This window comes from Dioscorea cayenensis, chromosome 17 (genome assembly GCF_009730915.1).
Source record: "Dioscorea cayenensis subsp. rotundata cultivar TDr96_F1 chromosome 17, TDr96_F1_v2_PseudoChromosome.rev07_lg8_w22 25.fasta, whole genome shotgun sequence".
In the NCBI taxonomy this organism is placed as follows: Eukaryota; Viridiplantae; Streptophyta; class Magnoliopsida; order Dioscoreales; family Dioscoreaceae; genus Dioscorea; species Dioscorea cayenensis.
This window is the reverse complement of record NC_052487.1, coordinates 4,306,692-4,331,648: the sequence shown is the minus strand read 5'-3', so window position 1 is coordinate 4,331,648 and position 24,957 is coordinate 4,306,692. Positions and strand designations below refer to the sequence as shown.

At 36.7% G+C, this 24,957-nt stretch overlaps 1 protein-coding gene across 1 annotated transcript in view; it reads left to right on the top strand.

Annotated features, from left to right (window-relative positions):
• The window catches only part of LOC120281038 (photosystem II protein D1-like), an 866-nt gene extending 256 nt beyond the window's left edge, over nt 1-610 (top strand). The window contains exon 1 of the mRNA XM_039287982.1: nt 1-610. This exon is cut by the window's left edge and continues 256 nt beyond it. Coding sequence (XP_039143916.1) covers nt 1-610 — 610 coding nt within the window.
• Nucleotides 611-24,957: the final 24,347 nt, after the last annotated feature.

Below are 24,957 nucleotides of genomic sequence, written 5' to 3'. Positions count from 1 at the left end.
CTTCATTGCTGCTCCTCCAGTAGATATTGATGGTATTCGTGAACCAGTTTCTGGTTCTCTACTTTATGGAAACAATATTATCTCTGGTGCCATTATTCCTACTTCTGCAGCTATAGGTTTGCATTTTTATCCGATATGGGAAGCAGCATCTGTTGATGAGTGGTTATACAATGGCGGTCCTTATGAATTAATTGTTCTACACTTCTTACTTGGTGTAGCTTGTTATATGGGTCGTGAGTGGGAACTTAGTTTCCGTTTGGGTATGCGTCCTTGGATTGCTGTTGCATATTCAGCTCCTGTTGCAGCTGCTACTGCTGTTTTCTTGATCTATCCTATTGGTCAAGGAAGTTTTTCTGATGGTATGCCTTTAGGAATTTCTGGTACTTTTAACTTTATGATTGTATTCCAGGCAGAACACAATATCCTTATGCACCCATTTCACATGTTAGGCGTAGCTGGTGTATTCGGCGGCTCCCTATTTAGTGCTATGCATGGTTCTTTGGTAACCTCTAGTTTGATCAGGGAAACCACTGAAAACGAGTCTGCTAATGAAGGTTACAAATTATTATGGTTACAATTTCTTATTTTTTTGGAAGGGTACATGAATTGATTCTCAATTTCCTCTCTTCTCACTCTCTCTCTCTCTCTCTATATATATATATTATATATATTAATAATTCATTGGATCTTTATTTTTTTCAAAAAAATATTAATTTTTTTACAAAGTAATACCCATAATTTAAAAAAATAGTGTTTGGAACAAAATTAATATTTATTATTCAGATATTTTATAAATTGGTTGATATAATATAAAAGAATTTTTTTCCAAAAAAAATTATTGTTTAGCCTTCATTTATTACAAATTAGTTTATATAGAATAAAAAAATTAGAAAAAAATTACAAACATTAATTGGTTAAACTCGCGACTTTTTATTAGTTAGGATATAATATATATATATAAATATATAAATATATATATATATATATATATATATATATATATATATATATATATATATATATATATATATATATATATATATATATATATATATATATATATTTATGAAAAATTATTGTTTGGCCCCTTAAATTTTTTTATTTTGGTCTTTTATAAAAAAATTATAAATGCATGTAACAATTGGATCGGCTAAACTACAATAAAAAAATGTCGTTCAACTAATCTAATTATATTTTTAAATTGAAAAAAACTTAAAAAAATTATAATATTTTATATGAGCACCCATTTATTTTTACTTCTAGTTCCGCCACTGTGTGCACATCGATGTGAAAATGCATCTACAAGCTCAACAACAACTGCTGCCTTTTACAACTTGCAGAGGTCGTTGGTAATATAATTTATTTCAACATTATATATATATATATATATATATATATATATATATATATATATATATATATATATATATATATATATATATATATATAAAAAGTTATTTTATTAAATTGAAAAAAATAAAAATTGAACAAAAAAATCATTTTTTTATTAAAAAACATAATCAAAAATGACTAAATGAAGTGAGGAGCTTTTTCTTGGGCTGACGCCAGCTCACTTTCATGGTGAGGAAGAGAGGTCAACGATTGATGATTTCGGATTCTTCTAGGGATGGTTCTAGAGATGGTCTCCAACTTGTAAATTCTTGCTCGAGCAAGGATCTGAAGGAGAATGCTTCTGATGGTGGAGTTCTTGAGGTTGGTGGTACCCTAGTTTCAACTTCGGCTTTGCCTTTGGAGGATGTAATGGGAATTTTATGGATGATACTAGAGCTAGTGTTGTGAATGTGGAGAAGGTTTCCTCAATGGTTGGCACTGATGATGGGCATTTTGGTGAGGTTCTTGGAAAGGAAGAGGCTAAATCTTGGGTTTCTCTTTTTGTATCCAATAGATCTAAGGAAAATGGGTGTGAATTGCGTTTTGTTACTCCATCTCTATCTAATGGCAAGAAGGTTGTCAGTTTTCATTCTTCTGAGGTGAAGCAAAAGGAGACAAGGTGGAAGAATGCTCTTATTGGTTGTGTCTATGGCTTGCATCCAAAATTGGAGAAAATAGCTTCTTTTGTAGCTAATAGGTGGAAGAAGTATGGGTTTGTTCAGGTTTCTTGTGTTAATTCATTCTTCTTTTTGTTTCAATTCAGTGAGGAATGTGGGTGAGGAATGTGGGGCTGATCAACTCCTTAGGGATGACCCTTTTTTCTTTGATAATTGTCTTTTTGTTTTGAAGAAATGGTGTCCAAGGATGAATTTGGATGTATCGGCTATGTTATCAATCCCTATTTGGATTCAATTTCTTGGCTTACCCTGGGAATTTTGGACAACAGAGATGCTCAGTAGGTTGGGTAGTTTTTGTGAAAGACCATTATATTGTGATAAATGTACCCTCACCAGGCTGAGATTAGGTTATGCTAGGATTTTAGTTGACATGGAAATTGAAGGTGATTTCCTTGACTCTATCTCTTTGCAGGATGAAAATGGACAAGTCTTTCACAAAGGGTTATCTATGAGTGGAAGCCTAAATTTTGTCGTAAATGTAGGAGGCTTGGGCATATAGGGCAGGATTATAGATCTGAAATTCTTGTTAAGAAATCATGGTAGATTAAGGTGGATAAAGTTCAGGGGAAACAAGGTAGTGAGGAGGTCTTTATTCATCCTGAGGTTGTTGGAGTATCTTCAGATGCTGATAAGATAAAAGATGTGCATGTTCCTGTGGAGCCTTAACTGGCTACTATGGATGGTATGCTAAATAAGTTTGAGAAAACACAAGAAATGCTTGGTTCTCAGGATTTAAAGCTAGATGGAGCTCAGTTTAAAAAGATGCATTTAAAGGACACTTCTATTCAAGGAGGAGTTTCTATGAGAAGTAGGGAGATTTTAAATTCTACACTACTGGTCAGGGGGTGATGGAAAAGTCAAAGTTTCAACCTTCTATTTCTGTGGAAGTATCATAGCAGAATAATAGGGCAAGTACTAGTGGTGTGGTTGGTGTTATAGGTGGAGGAAGGAAGGGCAAGAAGCCTAACCTTCCTAAGATGCTAGAAAATGATTTCTTCATGGAATATTAGAGGGTTGAATGGCCCTCTAAAGCAAGAAGAGATTAGATCTCTAGTTTTAAGTCGGAAGATTGTTGTTTTAGGAATTTTGGAGACTAGAATTAAAGAGGAAAATATGCTGCCTGTTTGGAAAATTTTGAATTTAGCTAATTGGGAGGTGGTTCACAATCATGAAAGTGATGTTTTGGGCAGGATTTGGGTTATTTACAACCCAACTAGGGTGAAGTTAACTGTGATTAAATCAGGTGCTCAGTTTATACATTGTCAAATTGAATGGGAGGATAAATTTTTCCTTTGGACTTATGTCTATGGTTCTTATGAGCCTGAAGTGAGAAGGAAGCTGTGGAGTGATCTTCTTGATTTGAGTTGTGGAATTGATGTGCCCTGGCTTGTTCAAGGTGACTTCAATGCTATCATGAGTGATTTGGATAGAGTGGGTGGAAATCCTGTGAATGAAGTTGCTGCAGAGGATTTAAAGACTAGGTTTTTCATGCTAATCTCCAGGAAATAGATCTATTGGTCCTAAATTTACTTGGACTAACTATCAAGCTGGGGGTAGGAGGATCTATAGAAAGTTAGATTAGTGCTTTGTTAATGAGTTTTGGCTTGACCAGTGGAGTGATTCATTATGTTCTATTTTACCTCCTGGAATTTCTGACCATTGTCCCTCGTTGGTTAACATTGTGGATAGGAATAGAGGTATTAAGTGTCCCTTTTGTTTTTGTTTTTGATATGTGGAGTGAGCATCCAGATATTTTTGAAGATTGTTGAGAAGGTTTGGCAAACTCGGTTAGAGGCTGGAGTATGTTCAAGGTTTATCAAAAGCTAAAACTTTGAGATGTGAGTTGAGAGTGTTAAATAGGAGGGATTTCAGTCACATTTCAGAGAAAGTAAAGGAGTTCGGGGAGTTACATGGTAAGCTTCAATTGAATTTGCAAAAGATCCTATGAACAATGTTTTGCAAGAAGAAGAAAGAGCTTTTGCTCTACATCCGCAAAGATTAATTTCTTGGGAGGAAAATTTTTTAAGACAAAAAGCTAGATGCAATTGGTTAAATCTGGGAGATCTGAACACTAGCTATTTCTTTAAATTAGTCAAACAAAGAAGAACCAGGAGTGCAATTTCTCAATTGATGCTTCCGAATGGTGAGCTCTGCTATGATCAAGCTGCTATCTTTAGTAAAATTCTTGCTCATTTTAAGAATTACCTTAGTTCTACTAAGGAGAGAAAGGCTTCTATTGATTCTAGTGTTTTCCAGGAGAGAGTTATATCTATTGATGAATATGAGGGTTTCTGTAGAGAAGTCATAGTTCAGGAGATTACTGATGCTTTGTGAAGTATTAAAGGGGAGAAAAGTCCAGGTCCTGATGGGTATAATAGTAGTTTCTTTAAGAAGTCTTGGAAAATTGTTGGCTCAAATGTAATGCAAGCTATTAAGGACTTTTCAGGTCTAGAGTTCTACTGAAACAAACTAACTTTACAACTATAAACCTTGTTCCTAAAGTAGCCAACCCCAAGTGTTTAAATGAGTATCGGCTAATTACCTGTTGTAATGTTATCTACAAGGTCATATCCAAGGTGCTAGCTGCTAGGCTTAGAGGTGTTTTGGATGGGATTATTGACCCTAGCCAATCTGCTTTCATTCTAGGAAGGTAGATCTGTCATAATGTGCTCCTTGCACATGAGCTAATGAGAGACTATCATAAAAACAAGGATGGATGTTGTGCTCTAAAAGTGGACCTCCAAAAGGCATATGATTCAGTTTCTTGGGATTTTTTAGAAGAAGTGATGTTGCCTTTTAGATTTCCTTTTCATTTCATAAAGCTTGTAATGGCGGGAGTAAGGACATGTATATTTTCAATAATGATTAATGGGCAATTAGAGGGTTTTTTTCCTGGAAAGCATGGCTTGAGGCAAGGAGATCCTATATCTCCACTGTTATTTGTAATGTGTATGGAATATTCCTCAAGGATTTTGGGTAAACTATATGTTAATGGCTTCACATTCCATAAGAATTGTCAAGAATTGAAGCTGAGCCATCTTTGCTTTGTCGATGACTTATTCCTTTTTACAAATGGAGATGTTCAGTCCGTCAAGATTATTAAGGCAGCTTTGAAGCATTTTGAGGAGGTATCTGGCCTGCAACCAAACTCACAGAAGTGTTCAGTGTTTTTTAATGGCATTGAGGGGTTGGTTAGGGATGAGATTCTCAACATTTTACAATTTAGTGAAGGGTCACTAACTGTGAAATACCTTGGATTGCCTTTAATCTCTTCAAGATTAACTAAGAGTCACTGCCAAGACTTAATTAACAGAATTTTTGCTAGAGTGGTGCATTAGACTTCAAAAGCTCTTTCATATGCCGGGAGACTTCAACTTACCAAGTCCATTCTTCTTAGTATGCATAGCTATTGGAGTTCCATTTTCTTCTTCCTAAGGCTGTAATTAATGAAGTGGAAAGAATTTGCTGGAATTTCCTATGACATGGCTCGAGAGTTTCTAGAAGAAATGGCTTGGTTAAGTGGGAATCTATGTGCAAAAGTAAATATTGTGGTAGATTAGGAGTGAAGCCAATTGCTGTGTGGAATTAGGCTACCCTAGTTAAACATGTGTGGGATCTGTTGCAAGAAAAACCATCTCTTTGAGCCAAATGGGTAATCAAATACAAACTTAAAAGACTGAGCTTTTGGGGAATTGTAAAGACTATGGATTGTAGTTAGAGTTGGAGACAACTATTAAATTTGAGACCTGCAATTAAAAATTTGTTTGAGTACAGACTTGGTGGTGGGAGAAGGTTTTCTTTTTGGTATGATCCATGGTGTGGTGGGCAAGCTATTGTTGAGAGGTTTCCTGATGTTTATGTAGCTGATTCTGGCGTGAATAGGAAAGCTGTAGTAAAGAACCTGTGGAGGAATGGAAGATGGGTTTTTCCCATTCCTTTGAATTGTAATATTCAGAGTGTTTGGGATTATGTGGCTAGGAATTTTGTTCTTGTTGAGAATTGCAGTGATAATATCCTCTGGAAACCTAGGAAGGATGACAACTTTAGTGTTGCTAGTGCTTGCAGTGCCATGTTGCAACAAAGGCAAAAAGTTGGCTGGTCGAAGTTGGTATGGTTTAGGAGTAACCTTCCTAAGCACTCTTTTATCCTTTGGCTTGCATTTCTTGATAGGTTGCATACTAGAGACAGATTATGCAAATGGAATGTTACTACTTCTGACACATGTTTTTTTTGCAACAATGGGAGAGAAGAGATAAGCCATATCTTCAGTTGTAAATTTTCTAATAAGGTTTGGAGGAAAGTTCTATATGCAATTAATGTGAGTAGAGAACCTGTACAGTGGAATAGGGAGATAAGTTGGTTTCAAAGGAAGGCTGGTGGAAACACTACTTTCTAAAGTAAGGAGAACAGCTCTAACAGCCAATGTTTATATGATATGGGAGGTCTAGGAATATGTTATTTTTTCAGCAAAAGGAATGTTGTATTGAGGAAGTGTATAGGCAAATTAGGGAGGTGATTCTACTGAAATATAATGCACAGGTTCACTGTTCTTCAGATAGGTTGGTGTTAAATAGATGGATGTAATTAGGCTGCTAATGCTTGTGATGCACTAAGGTGTTTAGAGGAAGGAGTATGAATGCTTTCTTTACTCCTTTGACAATGTCTGTTGTGAATGTATTTAGGATTTTGTATTGGTTCCTCGGTAGATTTGAACTGGTTCATTTGTGGCTAGAGAAACTGCATATATGGATGTCCTGGTGTTTGAATGTAGAAAATGGAGGTTGTTTTATGCATGGTTCTACTTTCCTATGGCTCTTGGTGAACACTCTGGCAAGATTGGCTATGTCTCTGCTCCACTAATTGACTGATGTTTCGAAGATATATCTAATGGAAAGGAATGGGTTTGTGTTTAACATTTATGTTTAATGGTTGGTGAAGTTTGGTATGGGTATTCATGTTTTTCTTGTAATAGTATAGTGTTTATAATGTATTGTATTGGTGTTTGTTACTGTTTGCATAAATAAAATTTCACTCTTTGCCTTGAGCGAAAAAAAGACTAAACGAAATATAAAAGATGCACCTAATTTATCTCACATCTTTTTTGGGATATATGGCATATATTTTTTTATATTTTTTTTCATGTAATTTACATTTTTTTATCCTCATTGCTTAATATAATATTATTTATATTTAATTAAATACTTTTTTTAATAAAATATGGATAAATTAAGCGTTAGGGACATCTACCGTGGAGAGTTAATATTTGAGCTTTAAACTCATATTCTCGAACCTTTTTATATATAGGACATGTACTAGTAGAGCGATTAATATCTAAGGTTCAAACTCACATTTTGGAACCTTTTATATATAGGATTTTTACGCCAATAAAGCAAAAAAAGCAGACAAATTTAATAATTTCATACTTTAATATATATATATATATATATATATATATATGATGCATTTTTTGTGGAAATTGCCAAAAACCCTTTAAGTTTGTAAAAATTGCCAAAAAAACACCCGTTAGTTTTGCAATCCCCAAAAAAACCCCCTCCTTTTTAAAGTCTATGTTTTTCAAACCCCCAAACCACATAGCGGATGTGAGCGGAGTGAGTTTCAAATTTTTTTGGGACGAAAATGCCCTTGCATGGGGGAGTCGTGGGCTGCAGCCATCTCGGCGATTTGAGAGGAAGTGGGGCGGTTTTCCGTAGGGTAACCCAGAGGCAATTTATTGGAGCCGTTTAATTGCTTTTTCTCAACTCACGTCTTGACTTTTCCATTTCGAAGCTGTCTCGAAGTTGTCTCTACCGTGAAGCCTCTGTAATTGGCATTTCATCGACTTTTCCCTTTCCACGGTATCTCGAAGGAGAAGTCCCCAGCTGACTAGTTGGCATTTCATCGAGTTTGCAATCTAAGGTATTGAGTATGGTTTTATGTTAAGCGTTACATTCTAAAAGAAAGATTTTTTTCGGTTTTTGTTTTTGTGCTCCTGTTTTTGTTGGAAGATATTGAAGTCTGCGAGGGGATTTCTCGGTTTGGGGTTTTTGTTAGTCTGCAGGGAGATTTCTCGGCTAGGGTTTTGTTTTGTTTTGCATTTTTCGTATGTATACACTATCGAAATAGTTTTTTTCGATTGTTATGATTTGTGTAATATTTATAATGTACATTTCCGTTTCGTTTGATATGGTTGCGAGTTTTACAAATGAGGGTTGACGTTTAAGAAATGAGATGTTCTGAGTTTAACATTTGTTGTCTCTGTTTAAGTATTCTCGTCTCTGTTTAACAAAAATGGGTCTCTGTTTAACATTTTATATCTCTGTTTAATAAGCGAGAGTTTACCGATTTAAAACCTTATATTTCCGCTTAAACTTTTGTCAATCTGCATGTTGAATGTGTTGTTATTATCGCGAGCTTGTGATTATGGCGGTCAACCTAGTTAATGGGCGTTGCTATTTGACACCGGTTGTGGAGACCTTAGTGAATTGAAAGTTAACATGACCCCTCGACACTGGGGAGATTATTCGAAGGACACCGTTTGCGGCGTTCATTTCGAGTGGAAGCCATATACCAAGAGAGGGCCCTTCTTGATTCTCTTTTTGCAAAAGGTACGATGGTCGCACCAATAAATTCGAGGATCGGGGAAAAGCTCGCTGAGTTTCGAGACCTCAAGATGTGGCCCTCGTTCTTGGTCGCGTTGCGATGGCGACGCAGGTGGTCTTTCGAAGAAGAAAACCGGTCGGCGTTCGAAGGCGGTATCTATCAAAGACCTACGAGAGACACGGAGACTCCATCAAGAGCACTCTGGTGCAACTTGTTCGACGGAGGGAGAAGAAGATAATTTTTGTCAAACTCGATGGTGTACCTCATGGGGACGATCCTCTTCCCAAATACATCATGCTCGGTTCCGAGCCCGGATCGTTGATTACGTCGATGATCTACCGACCCATGGGGCGATACGCGTAGGCGCGAGCGACGCACAAGTGGCTTATGGAGGATATTCCACAGCGGCCGCCCGAGTGCAAGATAGATGCGCCGGGAAGAAGACCAACACGGGGTACATTAAGGGGTTGCTCGGTCGCGCTTAACGTCTGGTTTTACTGGTGACGGAGCAGGGGAAGAAAGTCCGTTCGGCAAGATCCCAAGGATGTCGTGCTACGGTGAAAGTACTTACGGAAGCAAGCGGCGGTAGAAACGAGCTTGTCATCGCTCGATGGAAAAGAGGTAATAAATCATGGACAATGTTTAACATAAGTCTTTAATGTTTAAACATTTTTATTTAGCGTTTAACTTTAGTATTTACCGTTTAACTATTATTCATACCGGTTTAAATATTTTTGTTCTCCGTTTAATTATATTCTATAACGTTTAAATATATAAACACTCTGTTTAAATATAGTTTTTTTATAGTTTAAAAATGAATGATCTCATTTGAAATTGTTTGGTTTACATATGTTAGTTTCTGAGTTTGGTTCCGTGAATGCTTTGAAGAAGAAATATTTGTTGGGGCCAACCGAGCGGATGGATGCCATTTGCTCCGGAACCACTTGCTCGAAGGCGAGATGAGAGGGCAGCCTCTATCGTGCGTGACTGGGCGCTCGTTCTCCTACTTCCGACCCCACCACGCGCACGCATTCCTCGACGCGGAGAAGCCCTCCCCTACCCGGCAGATTGCAACAACCCCCTACCACGACAACGACGGTCCCCCGACCATGGCAGCCCCTCCGACCGTGGCAGCCCCACCGGTGACATTAGGGCGAAGATGTCACCGCAACTCTTATGCGAGCATGCCGAGATATTGATGACCGAGTTTCCTCGGCTTGTCGCTCGTGTGGAGGCGCTGGAAGGGACGTTCACAACCGATCGCGCCATCCCTCGAAAAGAACTGAAGCACCGGGACGAACGAGGCGTCGGAATTTGACGACGACGACATCATCGGGAAGGTCATTCCAAGGCGGCCACATTCGAAGAGACTTGCGAAAAAGAGGAGAACAATACTGCCTCTGTCTCCACCGCCGGCTGACGATGAAACAATAGCAACACCATCGGCGGCTGATGCTGTTACTGAGTCTGTCGCCGTTGATGATATGGACATGACGGTGGAGGACATCGTAGATGATGTGGCCGTTGCCGCGGTTGAGAAGGTCGTTGACTCTCTTCTCGATGAAATCGTCGACCCGGTGGAACCGGCTGCCGAGATTGCGGCATCAAAGATGGACACAATCCCTGAAGATCAAGAACAAGTTAAGGGTGTGTCTCCCAATGATGCTGTTGTCATGGCCACGGTTGAGAAGATCGTCGAATCCGTTGCCGTGGCCGTGGCCGTGGCCGACAGTACCGCAGCCAAGCCAGACACAATCCCACAACAAGAACAACCATGTAAGGATGTGTCTGCAGTTGATGCTGTCGCCATCGTCCCCGCATCGAAGGAAGATGCTGATGAAGACCCCGACCGAGCAACGAGAGAGATGATCAAGGCCAATCAAAAATTGGACCAGACGGCTCGGAAAGCTTTTATTCCGAAGAAGAAGAAATGGGTTGGCCTGAGTCGTCTTAACAAATACGAGCAGGAGTTGATGAGGATCTTCCTCAACTGCTCTATGGACGGGTAAGTGTAACGTTTTTATGTTATTGTTTAAAGGGTTTCTTATAGTGTTTAACTATTTCCTAATAGTGTTTAATACCTTTATGTTATCATTTAAGTTTTCTACTTATCGTTTAATTATATATAATATCATGTAACAATTGATAATATCATTTAAATATTTACAATATGGTCTTATTATATCTGTTATCGTTTAACCTCAGCACTGTCGTGTGGAAGAATGACGCTGTCAGCACCACACGCGACAGATTATACACGCTGCTTGAGGGGAAGGAGATGGTCACTGATGATGTGATGGACGCTTTCGTATGCATCATACAAAAGTCGCTGAGCAAAGAGCCATATCCTTACAAGAGGCGCGCCTCCATCACCAGACCGCTTGCGCTGTTTATGTCAAAGCAGGACGACGCACATGACACAATTATGGCTATGATCGGGGATGCTGTGCGCAACCTGCATGAAGTTCAAATTGTCATCCTCCCGATAATCATGAATGGCCACTTCCATGTCGTCGTCCTGGACAATGATAAACAAGAATACAGGCATTATTCTTCATGTCCGGGGTACGATAAGGACGCGTTGGACATGGTAAGTTCTTTAATTATGTCCGATTAATATCTGTTTGGTATTTAAATCGGTATTCTAATCTCGACTTGCATATCTCGACAGCGGAATCTATTCGACCCTTTGTGTCGATATGGAGTTAAGCGAGTCGGCGACAACAAAGTACCCGCTCGTGCGCGACACGAAAACCCCACGCCAAAAACAAGGAAGCGTCGATTGCGCCGTCTACGTCATGCGGTTTATCGAGCAATTCTGTGGGGTGAGAAGTTACTGGCTACCGCAGACGGGACGTTCCTTACCTCGGGATTACGGTATGTTACCCGCATACTTAAGGAGGGAGGCGTACGGCGTCCATGACAAAGGGGGTCGTCACAAGCGGGTTAAATTTTGTTTTTGAATAACATGTCCCTGTATATCCGATCGTCAATTTTGTTTTCAAATGTAAATCTGGACAAATTCAATTCATTGTTTTTCGTGTTCGAAGAACATGACTTGTATATCTTAATGTAAATTTTGTTTGTTTTGAATTGTAAAAGCGGGTTAAATTCCATTCGGTTTTATTTCATTGTTTAATTTACGTTGTAATTGTGTACATTTCACTTTCATTGTTTAAATATACTATATATCGTTTAAACATCGGGCTTTTAAATATTTCAAAAATACGATGTACCCGTTTAAAAATAACACTCGTCTCTGTTTAAATAAATGCACTCATTGTTTAAACATCGGTTGAAATATTTCAAATTACAGATGTATCCGCTTAAAAATAACAATGTCGCTGGTAAATACATTCAATTCCTAGTGGTTAGGTTCCCATCAATACACAATGTTTCCCCAGTCATCGCTCGGTTTATTAACAATGCCTAGTCGGCGACGGTTTCATTAGCAAGATCGTCGATCGTGACCGGATCCTTGGCGCGTGCTCGCAATGTAACTCGCGGACATCAAACGCTGCGACTCGATCCTCTTTTCGTCTAGGCCGCCCTGTGCTGCCTTCTAGTCACGAGTGGTCGCAAACGAAGCTTACGATTTCCGTCTGAAGGTCTGTCATCGTCGGGTATGGGGAATATAGCTTCCTTGTACGCCAGTTTGTAATTGTCGACGGTGAAGTACCCGCTAATAAATCGATTTACGTTGGTGTCTGTCTGCATTATTGTTGCACAAGCATGTTTGCAAGGGATACCATAAACTTGCCACCTTCGACATGAACAAGTTCCGATGGCGAGATCCACGGAGTTCGTTTGCGATTGGTCGATCACTTCGTAACGATCATCGACACAACGACCAACACGAAGATTTCAGCTCGTCCTCAACAATGATCTTTAACTCGAATGTATGTCGGGCATAAGTAGCTCTCCCATTTGGTCGCTTGCTCACGCCCGGTTACATAACATGCGCATCAACTTGAACCCCGACAAATAAGGTTAAACAAAGACGAGTGATGGTTAAATAATTCGTCAACATGTTTAAACATTATTGTAATTATTTAAACGAAATGATTAATATTTAAAGTCAGACAAGTGTAATTAAACAAAGATTGAGAATGTTTAAAGGGTAATACTAAATGTTAAGTGTAAACCAACATTCGCAGACCTTATGGAGTCGACCATTTTCGTCACCGGTAAATGACGAGCTTCCTTGATCCAAGCATTGAACGACTCCGCGACGTTCGAATACATCTCACCCCAACGATCACCTCCGAACAGATAATTCGACCAATGTGCCATATCCGATTTATTAATCAACCAGTGATGAGCTTCGGGTGATATGGCCTGCAGTTCATTCACGGTATCATCGAAATCTTTAGCCGTGGATGCCCACGCAATGCGGAAGCATATAGACCAGCACTCCTCCCTCAATGCCTTCCCAAGTCTGACATTGGCTTTCATAAAATTGGCCTCCAAATGTCGAAGACAGTACGCATGTGGCGAAGAAGGGAAGACTCTCGCAATTGCGCTCACAAGGCCCTTGGACCTGTCCGACACGAAGGTAATTATCTCATGATAATCTCCACCCTCGTATAAGGCATCGCCTAACTTAGATATGAACCAAGTCCAATTGGCATCGGTCTCGTTGTCGACTATACCGAAGGCGACGTGGAAAAAACCATTGTTACCATCTTTCCCTGTGGCACCCAGTAGTGTACCCCGATATTTTCCAAGGAGGTGGGTACCATCGAGAAACAGCAGATGCCCCGCAAGCCCTCTTGAATCCCACAATACACGCGCTGAAAGAAAAGAATGCACGTTTAAAACAATCACCGTCTCTCTCCACGATCGCAACGCTGCCGGGATTTGTCTCAGCCACCTTATCCACATACCAAAGCAAACAGTCATAGCTGGAGATGTCACTGCCGAGGACCACCCGGGCATGCTCTTTTCCCAACCAACACTACAAGAAAATTGACCTTTATGACCAAATATTTGCGACGGTTCGAGCAACCCTTGCAAAAATGTATTTTTTTGCTACCAATATAATTTGCGATCGAAAAAAAGCTATAAGCTTTTTGCGACGATAATCAAAAGTCATCGCAAAAAACTATTGGCATTTGCGACTATCACTTTCTTTTGGTCGCAAATACTATGGTTTTTGCAACCAAGAACAATATCCATCGAAAAAAAGTATGAGTTTTTTTGCGACCAAACAAAATTCCCTCGCAAAAAACAATGTGTTTTTTTGCAACCATTCAAAAATGCCGTCGGAAAAAAACTACGATAGTTTGTGACCAACAATAATGCCCTCGCAACAACAATGCGCTTTTTGCAACAAATATTGATGTTCGCTGCAAATACTATAAGTTTTTTTGTAATGACAATTAAAAATCATTGCAAAACTCTCCATAAAAAGTTTTTTTCAGTACTATAGCTATAATTAGTACATAGAAGATAGTTTAGTTTTTTTCTTTAATATTTTAATCGCACCCAAGAGTAACTATAAAGATCATAAAAAGCACAACAATATAAATTAAACAAATTATGGAATTATAAAAAAATAATTTAAACATATTTATATAATGGACAAGAAGAGATTTTAATTTTTTTAAAAATTATAAAGCCGTAATTAATTATTGTAATGATTATGATGTATATATAATTTAGAGGACTTATAGAAAAATTCCAAAAATTCAATTGATCATGCTCGATGAATTTCATTTCGCCCTTTGGTAGTACATATATCAAAGTTAAGTAAAAATTAGATCATCAATAGTGCACATTAATATATGTATATGAAATATGATTTATGAAAAAAAGGAAAAAAATCCAAAAAAAGTTAAAAAAAGTGGTAAAAGATGCATCCAGTTGTCACAACGCGAAGTCATTGAATTATGTTCCAACCTCTCATCACGGATTTGTAAGTCTGTCTCATCTTTGTTTTTAGATAATGTTTGGAAATTAGATATTGTTTAAAAATCGGACAAATAAATAAAAAAATAAAAAGGGAGAAAGAGGGAGAAGGGTACTTCAAAAACAACTATAAATATGTATTTTTCTTCTAAAGTCAATATTATTTTTTTAAAAAATATTATACATAATGTTTAATTACGTCTCTGATATTTGTTAATAAATACTCCCGTGATGATATATATCATCAAATTTGGATTTATTTATTTATTGAGGAAAACAATTTTAATAAATTTTTTTTCCTAAATTTAAGTATTATTTTAAATTTTGGAAAAACTAAGGATCAACAATTTGGAAATGATGATGAAATTAGCAAGATTGATTAATATATAAACATGTTTCTTGGTGATTCATATATAACCATAGTATCTCCTTTATCTTTACTTTTTAGTTTTTTTGTCATATTACATTAAATCCTATTAGATCTTAAAAAAAGTAGAATAACTTATTGTTGAGCTTTTTAATTCGTTTTTGTGGTATGATCTTTTAACTTAAACAATAATTCCATCAATAAATATTTTTCAACATATACTTAAATTTTATAAAAGCCTTACATAAATACTAAAGATGAAGCATATTAAAATTTGTTCGAATACTACTAATTTCACAAAAACAAAATTATTATTCCCTTTAAACAAAAATTAAAAAAATAATTCAAAAAAATTACTTTTAAAAAAGACTCTCTCGATTTACATAAAAAGATTATAATTACTACTAGTAATAAAATGCATATCTTGTGAATAATGATTCACATAGACAAACTTATATGTTATCCTCGCATCATAAGACATATATAAAAATATACCCAAATTCCACACCCCCAATGTGATGGACTAAGTTGCATAACATCCGAGTCCTAGGTTTGGTCCAAACTTTAAATAGATAGATAAATAAATAAATAAATCTTAAGAAAATTTAAAAATAAATAGAAATATTTATTAAAAAAATGAATCAAAAATTTATATTTAATCACATTGGAAATTTAGTCCGGGATGTTATTTTTGATTTAGTTTTTTTGGTAAAAAAATTTAAATTAAATTTTAACGAAATTTAGTGATAATTATTAGATGGAATCACATCGGATACCTAAGTTTTTTTGAATAATTTAGATTTAATCAATATTTAAAAAAATTTTGTCTTAAATAATTTAAATTAATTATAAAAAAACTTAAAAAAATTTAAAAATTTTTTTATTTGGTTTTTATTCTTTAAAAATTTATGAAAAATATTACAAAAAAATAGGAAAAAAATACAATAATACCATAAAAATAGAGAATAAGAAAAATTTTTCTTTTTTTATGTTGGATATATATTTATAAAATTATTATTTTTTTCTTTTTTTAAAAATATTTGAAAGAGAGTACGTAAAACTTTTATAAATTATAAAATTTCATTAAAAGATAATGTTTTTTTATCTTTGAGAAAGAAAACCAGCTGGCTTTTCTCACCAACCATCATCTTCTCCCTAATCTTTCTCACCAGCCATCATCTTGTCCAGTTAGCCGCGCCGCTACTTTTCTTTTTCTTCTCCGGTCCGCCGTTGTTTGCCCTTGTTTTGAGTCGCCGTCGCCGACGACAGCTCAATACCTTACTTCCCAGGCAATGATCTAGCCGCACTCTTTAGAATTAGATGCGTCGTTAGGGGCTCCGGCGTGCGTCGTTGGCGTCTTTCGTTCCGACTCCAGCTCGACGTGGGTTGGTGTGTCTTGCCGTAGACGCTGTGTTTTCTCTGTGAACGTCTCCGGCCTTCGCCGGACTCGACTTGGCCGGCAACCCTCCCTTCGTCGTGTACGGGCTACGCAACCTCACCGGAGATCCGGGTCTCTCTCAGTCGCTCAGGTATTTAACTTCATAATCAATTTACTTGATCAGCACTTGTTCTTATTATTCTTTGGATTTTTTTCATGAGATATATATTAAGTTGTGAAAAATATATATTGCCTTCTATTACTAGCAATTAATGTTGTTAGTTTTCTGAAACAATGTCTCCATTATATTAAAAAAACAAGTTAAATCTTTTTAATTAATCATATGATGAAACACTTTCTATCAAATTTCAAATGTCAATAGCAATGGAGAATACACATCTTAATTAATTATAATAATGCAATTAATCCAGCAGGCATAACCAACTAATTAATTATTTGGTTATCTAGTTCTGCTTTTCTTCTTCTTCTTCCTCTGATTCCGAGGGTGCATGATGAACAAATAAAGAGATTCCTCATACTCCAAGATATGAAGCAACCATAGTTTCCAAAGATATATGCAACAAATTAAGTATATGCCATCTACATATATATATATATATATATATATACATATAAGTTAAGAGATTAAATGCAATGTTAATAATTAAGGTGGTGCGTGGGAACCTCTTGAATATGGTGTATGCGCCAATATTGTTCATAAGTTTGAAGGCATAATGATATATACTAGTGCTTGGATTTCTCTAGCTAATTTTTCATATTTTTTTATTATAATTTAAACATCATGACTTATGGTATGCATTTCACAATGGATATGCGAGGATTGTAACACCAAAAAGCCGTTAGTGAGATACATGTACTTTTCCACCAAAAAAATTAATGGAGCATGGATATCTTATTCGAATATCCAAAAGTCGAGTTGGACACACTTTTTTTGCTCGCTATTTGATCGTAGGGTTTCTCACATAGACAAACCGAAGAAGAAGTGAAACAAGCATTTGAAAAATTCCGTGAGATATCGATATGCTTGATTGGATGTTGCGTATAAGGAAACCAATTTTTTTAAAAAAACACCAAACAAGAGAAGCTCGCTACAAGAACCCACCTTCTTTCATTCCTATTAATGTGTGGAAAGAAATGGTAGATAAGTGGATGGGAGCTAATTGGCGGGGTTTGATATCTACAAACTTTTGTGTTTTGTTTTTTTGTTACTAAAAAAATAATGAAGAATCTTATATTACTAGTATGTGTACGGAACAAAAGTGACAAAAAAATAAGGTTAATCGATCACAATCGCAAATAATCCACACTCTTGGTAGAGTTTCGATGGCTAAACATAGGAGTGATATGGTGATTACGCATTTTATTTTTTTAAATATTTCTTTATTTTTTTATGAATACATACCTTTATTTTTACTTTCTAATGAATATCTTTTAATTTGAATAATTATAGGTTAAAGAGACCGGTTCAGAACTAGGCCCAATTGATTGTTTCAAAAAATTTCATACAAAAAAAGATGGAGAGACTTGGCCTCTCGAGAAAGCGAAAAGATTTATTTGTATGATTTTTTTATATTATTGTTTAACCTTGGAGCTATTAAATTGAATATTTATAATTATTTTTTTCATTATCGGGATCAAATGGAGAATATTAGGTCAATCTGCAACATCCGAGGGGCTCATTGATCAATGAATGGGAAATCTATCGCAATGTTACAGGAGAACCTAGTCATGGTCGTGTGCTTGGATTAGGTACAGTGTAAAAAGGAAAAAGATGTTTATGGTAGTAGTTCCTCTCAAACTTGCAGACAAAAAAATGTGAAGAAAAATCAAAAAAAAGGAAAGAAGAGGAATGGGAGGGTCGTTTCAAGAAAAATGGAATCCATTATTAATGAATTGCAGACAACAAGTACTGCTCATGGTTCAAACAATATTGCAAAAGCTTGGGCGTACCTAGTGCACCAATAGCTACTCGGTATAACTAATATTATTTGATGTTATTTGATATATGGTTATATCATGTTAAAATTATAGTCAATGTAATTTATGTTTTTTTATGGCATGTGTATTTGATTTATTATAACATTGTAATAGGACTTATGTATTTTTTTCTATTGATGATTTTTGTTTTATGTTATCTTATTTTTATTTTTGAAGGGTGGCGCTAATGGACTTAGAGATTTGAGTATTAATTCTCATGATAATATAACAAAGGAATCAGGAAATATCAATGTAAATGACAACAATGACAATAGCTTCGTGGAAGATTGCGAAAGAGGTGATGATCCTCGTGATGACGATGGCGATAATGATGAAGATGGTGATGAAGACGATGGCGATGGTGGTGGTGATGATGATGAAGAAGATGATGATGATTGAAAATTTTTACTTTTTTGAACATGTTTAGTTTGCATTGAATCGATATCTTAAATTCTTAGTGACTCAATGTTTAATTTTTTTAGTTTTTTTCATAACACTTTAATTTCTTAGATTTTGACCTATCATTGAATTTTTTTCAATTGACTAAATGTTCAATAGCAATGGAGTTGATGTTGTGTATGTTTATTTTATAAAAATTCAGATTCTATTGTAATACTAGAGCATAAAAAAACAGGGGTAGATGTCTTGAATTTTTTTCAAAAAAACGTATTTTGCAACGGACATAATTTGGTTGCAAATTATACTTGCAAGAAAAATACTCTTTTTGCGACAACTCATAATTTGTTGAAAATAATACTCATTTGCAACGGTTACAATCGAGTCGCAAATAATACCCGCTTGCAATGGTTACAATTGTAATACCCTCGAACCTTTGGATAATTACTTTGGAAAAAAATATTTAGGGTATTACTACAGTTGCGAGTAAGATTTTTTTCTACGAGTAATCTTGTTGAGAAACCCCAAGTGGAAAGAATAAGGACCTAAGTGTAAAAGTTTTTTTAAAAGATTTTTGGATTAAAGAGTAATAGAAAAAAAGGATTGATATAAAAATGTTTCTGAAAACCAAGGACTGAAAAGGTAAGATGGAGGGATCTTTTTGAAATGTTGTGTTATAATCCAGGGACCATTGGATAATTTGAAAGGACCTTTTGAGAATACTATTTCATAATTCAAGGACCATTTTGGGAGTTTTTTTCAGGGACTGTTTTGTAAGAAATTATGTTTTCAGGGACTAATAGTGAATTTCGGCTGAAGAGTTAATTGAGAAAAAAATCTAGAAGCTTTGTGTTCATCTTCTTCTCCACCATTTTTGCTACAGAGAACCCGAGAGGTAAAAAATGAAGAAATGGGAGAAATTAGAGGTTTTTAAGGAGAAAGATTTGGAGATCGCTGGGAGGAGTTCACGGGAGTAGCTACTTGCTTGGTAAGGGTCTTCTTTGGTGTTGTTTTTTTGTTTAATGTTTGTGTATGTTTAGATGTATATATTTTTGGGTGATTTTGGAGGAAATAATGAATTTGTTTTTGAGGAAATTATGATGGAGTTGATGAGAGTGTTGTTGTGAAATTATTTTTTTCGTGTTAAAAACCCTCAGATTGGTGATGAAATCGCTTTGGATTGGTGGAGAAGTTTGCTTGGGATTTCATCGTAGCATCACCGTAGCACTCGAGATTAGGGTTTGGTTTAGTTAATTAAATTGATGATGATGATGATTAAGGTGTTAATGATGATGGTTAGATTGAATTGGTTGGGTTTAACCAAACTGAAATTGGTTGAGTTGAATTGGTTTTGTTGAGTTGGGTTTGATCAAATCAAGTTGAGATGGTTTGGGTTTGGTTCAATTGATTTGGGTTAAGGATTTTGGACTGAACCAAGTTGGTTCAATGGATTTTGTGTAAGAATTGAGTTGGTTCAAGGCTGGTTCAGTGAAATTGAGTTTGGTTCAGTGAATTTGAGTTTGGTTCAATGGAATTGAGGTTGGTTCAGAATGGTCTAGCCCAATTTGAGTTGGCTTAAGTGCAATTGGAGACCAATTTGATTATGCAAGGTCAGGTTTGAACCGATTGGAGTGAGTGGGCCAATAGAGAGTCTATTATTATTTTTTTGTATTTTATTTTGAGTTTAAATGTAGTATTTATTTTGTTATATTATTCTGTTAGGTGTTGTTCAGTCTTGGGAGGGAGTTCCAGGTCTAGCAAGGAACCCAAGGACACCAGGTGAGTTGGTAGTGGCTATTATTTTAAATAAATAAATTATTATTATTATTTTGAAATAATTGTTTAATGGCTAGTATTTTGGAAATAAATGTTTAAGTATTTCATTTTATCATGTTTGATTTCATATATAGTTGAAATATACGTGATATTTGTTTGCCATTGATGTTCATGATAACCGTATTGATACATCGGTTTTTGTATAATTATACGTATTTTGTGAATAGTGAAAAATACATGTATATGTGATTTAATTATTCAATTCTTGTATTTATTTTTGATGGGTATATATGCTTTGATTTGGAGTGATTTACGAAACCATGTGAGCATATTAAAGATGTTTTATCGGCATTGTTAGTAGAATTGGTTTTCATTCCCGGTATAGGAATGGTATCATGGATCTTTACTCGGTATTATGCATGGTTATACTTTTGGCATCGGGCTTTGTGGAAAAATAATGTTTATTTCCGTGATGTGAATACTTGTCCCGAAAAGGATCCCGTGATATGATTTATATCGATGGTATTATTGTCAGTATTTACTTGATGGTTTTGATGGCGACGGGCTAAGGCCCGACTCATCGCAGAGTGGGTCCCCACGGGCCAGCCCTTTAGAGGTGGCGTGGTGGACCCGAGTATTGATTTCACGAGGGCCGCTCGGTGGGAGCGGAGAGCCCTCGATCGGATATTCATCGGGTAGCCGGGGTCACCGACCGTGAACCGATGGGTCAACGTTAGGGACATGAGTTCCTCGACGGCTCGAACCCTAGCCGCGCCACGGCGAAGGTTTAGAGAGTTTTCTAGACCATGTTATCGTCGGGTGAGTGTTGGGTATTGCGTTATTTTGAATTTGAAATTTATGTTATTTTTTTGAATTGTGATGAGGCGATATCTTACAAAAATTTGTGTTTTCTCGAGAAAATCAATTGATGTTGATCTATGTTGAATTTATGTTTCAAAAAGTTCTTTAAAGATTGTATTTTTGCTAAAAATTCGGTATTTTTGGAAAAAGTTGGAAAAATTATTTGAGAAGTTGGTATTTATATACTATATATATATCGTATTTAAGTATTTGAAAATTATTAAGCCACTACCGACCAACCGAATGTGTCAGAGTCGCAGGAGCGAGGACCCTAGATTGCCTGATCGACTATAGAGCTAGTCAGGTTGAGTCCAGGACTGCAGTGGGTCCCCCCTTTCTTTATTTCTTGTCATTTGTGTTGTGATCTTGTAGCGGTTGTACCCGCAAATTTGAGTTATCAGTATTCATGATATTTATGTATTTGAACCCGTAGTTGGTGTAAAGTTGTAAATTGTGATTTGTAGGTCCGATTTTGTTTAAAAAGCAGGTGTCGGGCTTTCCAGCTAAAAGGGAATTTTTAACCGATGGGTGCCACATTTACCTCGATAGAAGGGGTGGGTGTGACAACAATCGAGTCGCTAAATAATACCCATTTGCGAGGGCAATCAAATCATCGAAAATGTTAAATATTTGCGACGACCATCATTTCAGTAGCATATACTAACCTTTTGCAACGCCCATCCCATCGTTCAGAATAATAGTCATTTCAGACCACCGATTTGGTCGCAAATAATATGATTTCTGCAACGGCCCTAATACCGTTGCAAAAAAAGTCATTGCTATGTTCAGTCGCATTGTCAATGTTTTTTTGCCATGAAACATCTTATTTTTTTATGACGAGCCTTTCCCCGTCGTAATATGTATCATTTGCGACGGTTAGTTGCAAACAGTATCTTTTGCGATGGAAGCAGATACGACGGCGTGCGACGGTGAGATACCGTCGCAAAAGATCATTTGCGACGGCAATTACTCTTTTTGCGACGCAATGGGTCATTGCAAAAAGTCAATTTTCTTGTAGTGCAAGCCTCGCTTGTATGGTATGTGGGACACCATGTTCCCGCAACATGTCCTTCCCGAATGTCGATGGCCTTGCATACAGGGACGGTCCTTGAGCTTCGAATCACTCGTGCGCTAACCCATTTTTTTGGGACGCTTTTCGGATGTGACGTCGAACCTACGCCACCACCGCAAGTGTGTGACGGGTTGATTGTCTTGATTCCGAAAGTATTTTTTTGTTATACTCTTTTTGACGCATGAAGGCGCCAACGACAACCATCGCAGCCGCATTCCACGATCACTCGATGTTTTTTTCGTTCTTTATGAATTTGAAGTCAAAAATTCCTTTTTGATTGCATGATTTCAAGTACATCCCTCGAAATGTTCGACACCGTCAAAACGTTGTCCAATATCCAACGACAACACTTCAGAATGATCTGACGAGGAAGGAAGACATCCCACACCGCCAGGGTCACCATGGGGATGAATGGGAGCACTCGCAGAATCTGAATTCCTGCCAACACTTCAGTCAAATGAAAAGATCAATATGTTAAGCGGAGAGTATAATGTTTAAGCGATAATGACAATAGTTAAACATTAAATTAAATACTTAAGCAATTAACTAATAACGTAAAGGACTAGTATAATATGTTAACCAGATGACTGGACATATTTAAACAATAATGACCCCTGCATAACCTGGAATAATTAAAAGAAAAAGGAACTTACAACGAGTAAACCTCGCTTTTCATTAGGATTCGGCAATGACACATTTTTCGCTCTCGACGACAAGATCAACTACAGACACATTTGAAGATGGAATGGGACGTGACACATCCACTCGGAAGTCAACATCGTTTTCGATTGGGCAAAACCGCTTTTATATCCATCCGTGTGATGAACTTAACCCTCGACAAGAGAAACTTCGAGACCCCATCGCTCACATATCTCGCCTAACACCAACTCCCAAGAAGTCCGAGCAGTGAACATTAGCACTCTTCCCTCCCCGTTGAATCTAGCAATACCACAAAAAAACTCTCCATAATATATCGGTCGAAAACCAAATCGTACAAAACCAAATGAAATGAAGAACAAAAAAAGAAGACGAAGAAGAAGAAGTAGAAGATGTAAAGAACAAACAAGTCAGATGAAAGACAAACAAAAAAAGTGCAGATTGTATGCATAGAGGTTAGACTAGACGTGATGTGATTGGGCGTATTTTTTTCCCTCCATCCCAAGGGCAAAAAGGGAAATATATGTCACTCGTCATGAGGAAGACATATTGTCATCGTTCGAATGAAAGTTCTCAACTCAACATGAGTCTCCGTGTAAACGCTCAAGCTTTTTTTATGTTTAAACAGATACATATAGTGTTTAAAAAAAGCGGTTAATTGTTTAACTAAAGTCTATATCATTTTAAATAATATGTTATTGTTTAAATCGAATGCTTTTCATCGACATCGCGTCGAAGATGGGTACCTCCCGGGTCACTGCTTTAAACATCTTTACGTATTTTCTTAAACACCGTTGTCATTGTTTAAAGAGTAACTCGAGTAGTGTTTAACTTTTTCTATTGTTTACACCGTTGTCATTGTTTAAAGAGTAACTTTTTCTTAAACACCGTTGTCATTTGCTTTAAAACATATTTACGTATTTTTCTATTGTTTACAATGACGTTCTTTTTGTTTCCCACATTGTTTGTTTTTTTACTAGGTCTATGTTTAAATTTCGTAAGTTCACGATCAAATAAGCTTGTTTCGCTTTTTATTTATAAAAGATTTACAACATTTACAACATTTACAACGTCCGCTCGGACTTTGGACACTCACGACTCGACCCTCGTATAACGAAACAAGTGTCTCAGACATTCGAACGCTCACACGGTTGCATAACATGCGCATCAACTTGAACCTCGCACAACGTATCAACATTAAAAAAAGGTTAAACAACACACATTCATGAAAACGACTATTAATCAATGTGTCATGGTCGGGACTTAAACGAAGATCCCGATAGTTAAACACGTAACGTAATAGTTGTACAATCGACGTAATATTCTTAAATGGTAATGTAGAAAGTCTCGAGTGATAAATATCAACCCTCGTCTTAAAGGATGTTTCCCCGATCTCCTCCTCTAGAATCCTCCGCAATCACGAAATACGTGAAAAAAATTTCTTTTCTTACCCAAGTCGAAATGCTCGCTAATTGCTCGCCCGTCATCCACCGTCGAAGAATCCTCCGCATTCGTGCAATTATGAGAGCATTTCGACTCAGGTGAAAAAGATAGTTTAACTTGTTGCGTGATTGCGGCTAAACGATTCTCAAGATAAGGAAGAAGGTTCACTGAAACATCCTTTCAGATAGAGTGGTTGTCCATGGGAAGAGGAGGACGAGGAGGAGGAGGAGGATGATGAGGACGACGAGGAGTGGTTGTCCATGGGGAGGGTTCTTTCTGGTTATTTATGGTGTGAATTCCACAAGCAGTCGACTCTTCATATCCGAGAAAAAAAGTTAAACGCATACGATGGGTCGACATCGATCGATGAGATCGAATCGGGTGTTCGAAAATTATGTTACCGCGCATAAATTTTAATGCCGTCATTAAT